The sequence below is a fragment of the Varroa jacobsoni genome, unplaced genomic scaffold (genome assembly GCF_002532875.2).
Source record: "Varroa jacobsoni isolate VJ856 unplaced genomic scaffold, vjacob_1.0 scaffold_913, whole genome shotgun sequence".
NCBI lineage: Eukaryota > Metazoa > Arthropoda > Arachnida > Mesostigmata > Varroidae > Varroa > Varroa jacobsoni.
The window spans coordinates 61,661-67,387 of NW_019213815.1; the positions used below are offsets into that span (position 1 = coordinate 61,661).

At 38.1% G+C, this 5,727-nt stretch overlaps 2 protein-coding genes across 2 annotated transcripts in view; one reads left to right on the forward strand and one right to left on the reverse strand.

Annotated features, from left to right (window-relative positions):
• Positions 1–671: 671 nt before the first annotated feature.
• Positions 672–3,099, reverse strand: Gem2 (Gemin 2). Its single transcript, XM_022841172.2, has 4 exons — positions 2,868–3,099; positions 2,398–2,537; positions 1,458–1,794; positions 672–1,071 (listed from the first exon to the last, which is right to left on the reverse strand). Exons 1-4 carry the CDS (start codon positions 2,896–2,898, stop codon positions 785–787), a joined length of 795 nt encoding a protein of 264 aa, XP_022696907.1. The 5' UTR covers positions 2,899–3,099; the 3' UTR covers positions 672–784.
• Positions 3,100–3,195: 96 nt separating this feature from the next.
• Positions 3,196–5,727, forward strand: part of Taf7 (TATA-box binding protein associated factor 7) — a 4,583-nt gene continuing 2,051 nt past the window's right edge. The window contains exons 1-6 of the mRNA XM_022841170.2: positions 3,196–3,321; positions 3,463–3,658; positions 4,261–4,444; positions 4,667–4,797; positions 5,118–5,311; positions 5,473–5,587. Coding sequence (XP_022696905.1) covers positions 3,652–3,658; positions 4,261–4,444; positions 4,667–4,797; positions 5,118–5,311; positions 5,473–5,587 — 631 coding nt within the window. The 5' untranslated portion in view covers positions 3,196–3,321; positions 3,463–3,651. The remainder of the gene's footprint in view (positions 3,322–3,462; positions 3,659–4,260; positions 4,445–4,666; positions 4,798–5,117; positions 5,312–5,472; positions 5,588–5,727) is intronic.

The window sequence follows — 5,727 nt, forward strand, 5'->3', positions numbered from 1 at the left end:
TTTTCCGTGACGGGATTATTTTTTACAGCATCCAAGATGCCGGGTTCCTATGGTGGAAGATACCGGTACTTTGCATGTTACAGTAATCGATGCCCGTGTTTGATATCAAATATAGATAGCATAGGACCCAAATTAAGTCTATATTCTGATTCGGTTAGTTGAAATGCAAGGGAAAACAGATTTGCGCGATTCAATATCAAAGTGATTCCTATAGTAAAGTAACTAGGCAAGTAAAGTGAGTAGGTTGAAATTTACTCACTGGCTAACCAACTTCTTGTAGAATCTAACATATTTACTGACAGGTCAAAGTCACAGTGTTTATTAAATGCGACATTTTTAAGGTTACGCAATTCTTGATTGTTGACTGCACAAAACCGGAGATTGCTGAGGTAATCTACGTGATGTGCTCTCAATTCACTGACAACTCTCTGAAATGCTACCGATAAGCAGTCAAGGCGTGGAATAATTCCTTGGTCGCTTTTTCTGTAACTATTTATAAGAATTTTATTGCGTCTTGTAAAGCAAAACGCAAGAAAAAATCCACAGAAGGTATCTCAAAAGCTTGATCAATCTAGTACTGTTAATCGAATTTTAAGCAGATATATTCTAAACACACTTTTAACAAATTAAGTGTTTTGCAGCAGTTAGCGGTGAAAACAGTCAGGCACCAATTAGTCTTCTAGTACATATATTTATTTTCATAGATTATTAATCAAACCACAGCTAACATCGAAGACTGTTGAATCCCACCAAAATGTATAATAATTATTAATTAGTTATATATTCAATCAGCTAAATCAGTTTGCGAGAAATATCTGCTCACAAGACAAATGATCAGATTTAATGCTGTAATGTGCTCCCGATGTTTTATCACCTCCGCGGTGTCCTCTTGCGAAGGGCCAGCACTATAATCACCAATAGCTGCCCTTGCCTTAGACGCTGCCCGGGCCAACGCCCGGATCGAATCACATGCTTCGGGCGATAACGGTTTCTCTAACGCTGCTAAAAGAGCAAATAGCCAACGACCTTGCTGTGCTGTGAATCTTCTCTGAATTAATTCAGTATGCCAGCCTGTGAACGATTTCTTAGCCAAGTTAGTGGTTACGGAAGACTAACCAAAAATTAACATCTATTTAAGTTCCTAAACAGAACAAAAATTTGCTCTATTAAAGAATAATGATGAAGTGCTTAAACGTACGATTGATACTTCCTAGAGCGCCTTAGAATTTTCACCGTAATGAGGGTTTTTGAATGTCGTTTTCTTTTAGACAGTTGCGGCAAACAGGCAAACATTTTATAGCGACTGTTAATTTAGCTTGAATTTATTAGAGTGGCGTATAAATAGAATACATGTTAGAAAAAAACACCTTTTACAAAATGAATATATGTAGCACAGCATGTTCGCTAGTATTTACAAAGCTCAGAATAAAGTTCGTACCACTGCACAGAAAACTTACATATTAGCTGGAGTATCCGCGCACCCGGGATTAATGTCACTATGCTAACCAAGGGAACGATAGTTTCATTTTCGATTTTTTCTAGCCATTCCTCTGCTCTAGAAATGCCGCTCAAGACTTCGTCAGGTTTCGGTCGAGGATTTCGTGAAATTCGTTGCTGTTTTTCGAAAGCAAATCTCTGTCGCACCTCCGAAAATAGAGATACTTGTTCAAGCTGCCACTCAATAGAAGGTTCAAAACCAACTAGAGGGCGTAGTTTTTCAAAATCAGAAGGCGTTCTTGGAATGACACCAGAACTTGGACGAAGTTTTAAGGGATCTATTGAAGCTACAAGAACCTGAAACATCCAATAAAAGTATACATAAATTATAAATAATTAAGACTGTATGCAAAATATTTGACGTCGTTTCTCTTTCATGCATTGTTCTACGCTGAGTTTCACAGCGAGGGGAAGAAAATTGAAAAGCTGCAAAAGGCGGCCCGTTAATACTTACAGTTTTTTCTCTCGAACCAAAGAGACCTTAAAATTTTTCATTTTCATCTTAACCTACTTTGAAAATTTCAAATGATTTAGACTGATCCTTTACCATAAATGGTAAACTAAAGCAGTCCTAGAATTAAACATATACTACAATAAAGGACACAGGGAATCACATTGCAGATGCCAAATATAGCACTATAATAGAGACAGTGTTTGAACCAATTTTAGTTCCACAAAGGATCCCTAAATATTATAAACTGCAAGACACTGATTTTCTTCGATGACATGCATTGATGAAGTTCGAATGTATTATTTAGCAAGCATGGTTACGGAAGTAGTATACCGTGTACGCTCAATATAGAGTCGTAGGGCAGTCAATCTTTTGATCACATGACCTTTACGCCTTATCCTGCTCGTCTTTCCAATTTGTTTTTGCTACTACGCGCCTGCTGGGCTTACCTGTGGACAGTTTCTGGCTTCCTGGTGGACCTTCCGCAAATACTCGTCACCTGTTGTGGGGACATGGTCTTCATCGAGAGGTTCTCCGCTGCAGTTAAACGGAAGCGCTATTCGCGGTCGGTCTTCATCTTCATCTAAATCTATTTGCAGCATTGCAATATAAAATATAAAACCCAAACACAATTCATTACTATCTAAATACAACCTCTCAGGAGTGCTCGGCACGCGAACGAAGTGAAAACAAAAATCTAATATAATTATTTTTAGATGCGCTTAATGTTATAATAGAAGTCCCGAACGGTGCGTGTAACTGCAAATAATGTTTTTTGTACAAAATTCAGTGAAAGTAACTCAGATCCTTTCTGTTGCAGCGATAAACATTGTGCACTTGTCACTGAAATCTTCACCGAGTAACATGTAATAACTTCATTTTAGCAACGAGCAAAGTTCGAGAATTCCAAGAAACTTACCGTCGCTTCCTTTGTAAATCATTTGGCTCATCTGCCGCGCTTTTCTTATCCAGAGAGAATAATTCACCGAACGTTTTTGCAATGTCTCTAAATGCGACCTCACTCACGTTTGGTAGTTTGAGTGAGACAGATAACTACTTTGCGCACCACCAATTTAACCCACTTTCTTAAAAGGCTGCTGCACCAAAAATATGGGACAATATTTCTGCGAGTCAATTTCGAACGCATTGATTTAAATTTGCCGCGGGTGTCTGTACGGTGAATGAACGCATGATTGTTTTTGTAGGCTATGTCTTCTTGAAATTCCATAAACCAGACGGTTCTCATGTCTCCGTTTGTCAACATGCTAATGTACAATATAATTTATCTATGTGTGGGTTTGTCGGAGATATGAGGATATGTCTACGAATATATTGGTCCACAGGAACGCAAAGTAGTGCTGAGCGCTTTCTTGGTAAATAGTTTGTGTGCGAAATGTAAAAACAATTAATGAAAACTTGAAAAGTCGTGTGTCCGTCGAAAATACCGTGTACATTCCCAGTTTTTCTCGTGATACATTTCTGTTACTAACCTATCTCATTTGTTTTTTGTTTAGAATTGTTCATTTAAGAATTGATTAGTCATCGATCCAGATGAGCTTCTTTTTAACGCGGCGTAGAAAATTTGTAAGGTAGTGAAAGCACCTACATCCCACCGGAATAATATTATGTTCATCGGTGCCAGATATTGAGTCGGATTGTTTTTGTTGACGTCTTCGGGAACGCAATTTGCAAGCTACAAAACAATGGCAGGTTAGTGACAGCGTTAGCAAACGAAAACGATTTGGGTTGTGATGTAAAAACGACTTGTATAGCATACTAACCATGCTATCTTCTAGCACGTACAATTTTGCTCAGCAAATTGTATATTTATGTCATTGTTGCTACTTTTTCACATAGCATACATTTATATATGCAGTGCTGATTGTCTGTGCTTATGACCAAGCCGCTGCTTTTAGCACAGAAGTCTTTGTGAGCTTTTCATAGCGCATAGTTTTGGTAAAGTTATGTTGTCGGTAGACACGACGAAGAATACTATTTAGTACTTCTAGCTTCACTTAGACAGCTGTTAGTAAAGATCTTTGTTTGTCACCTAGGGATTTAGTCTAGAAACTTTGCATCCTCCATAACAGATACTCACTTTAATACATAACCGAAATATGTGCTTCGCGAATTATGTAGTAATAGTAGTTAAAGGAGGGTCCTCAAAGGAAACAGTGTTCATATTTGGGTGCTATCTGTGTATCATATTAATTGCGATTTGGCCTATATTGTTATTCATAAACAAACGAGTCGGAAACATTTTATAGTGAATGTTGCTCTTTTTTCAAATGCCATATTTAAACGTTCCCAAGGATCGGGCGCCATTGTGTCGAAGAAGACCGTCGGAGATGGCTTTGAATTGGAGTCGCAATTTATTTTACGCGTGCCATCAGCAGTCGCCGATGATTTACGTGAAGCGGTGCGTCAAGGCAACTCAAACCTTAAGGAGCGCCTAGCCATTTCGCTCGAGTCTACCAACCGGACGGGTCTCGTTCGGTGGGTACCTCGTGTTTATAATGAGATGTACTAAGAACATAAAGCTCAAATTCTGAGCTTGCTTTTACGTTTATATAGATAAATATCTAATTTGTATGTTAATATACGTAAGTGATATCTAATTAGTACTTGCAGCTTCGATGCGACATATCTCTGTAAATAAAATGGAGTAATTGGATTGATCGCAAATGAAGATCCGTAGTAACCTCATTAAACTTGTAGGTTTGATGCTTGGCACCTTCCATCCCGAGTCTTTGATCTTCCTTGTGTAATCGAGTCCCACAAAACACTCGATAGGAGGACCTTCTACAAAACAGCTGACGTCGCTCAAATAATGATCTGCTACGAACCAGGTCTGATCTCTGTATGCGTTCAGTCATTTGGATTTAAACATTGGGCTTATAATTTGAGAATTGTTTTCGATATATATGTCCCATGAATTGTTTCTTAGTACCACTTCTTCGATAACTGAATATATCCACTCTCTGCAAAAGTCCGTCTATTGCGTAAAATTTAGAACGCGTATTTTCATGCTTGTTTGAACGACTTCTAATATGTGATATTTTACTTGCTGAGTCCCGTTTGTGCTCTTCTTTCCAAAAAATATGGGTGGGGTGGATTTGTTGTCTCACGTGTTTTTTTACTGTGTTTGATGACAATATTTTTTAATTAGGTGATGAGCCGAAATCCGAAGATGAAGCTCCACTACGCAAGCGTAAAGATGCTCTTGCAAAGAAATACTTATTTCCTCATGGGATTACTCCGCCACTGAAAAATGTTCGGAAGAGACGTTTCCGAAAAACACTTAAAAAGAAGTACATTGATTTCCCTGAGATTGAAAAAGAGGTTAAACGCCTCTTCCGAGAGGTAAAAAAAGAAAAGCTTTTTCTTCTGTTGGAGATAGTGTTTATGCTTATAGCTGAGTATGAAATGATATTTGGTTAATTTACTTAACTTCCGATTCAATGACTAAATAGAGTTGCGCAGGCTAATCTACAGCTGATAATTCAATTTCGAGTACATTGTAGGATAATGAAGCAGAAAGCGTGCGTTACGAGGTAATTCGTGCCGAGGACGAAATGAAAACCGATATTAGCGGAGCGATTCAAGTCACCAACCACCCTGGCAGAGATCACGCTGCAGGTAAGATTTTTACAGTTATATAATATGCATTACATTCAAAAAAGGTTTATCTTACGGGATTCAAGATAAAACCTGATATTTATTTTTCAGATACGCAACATTACCGTAGGAGACACGCACACACATAATATATATGTGAC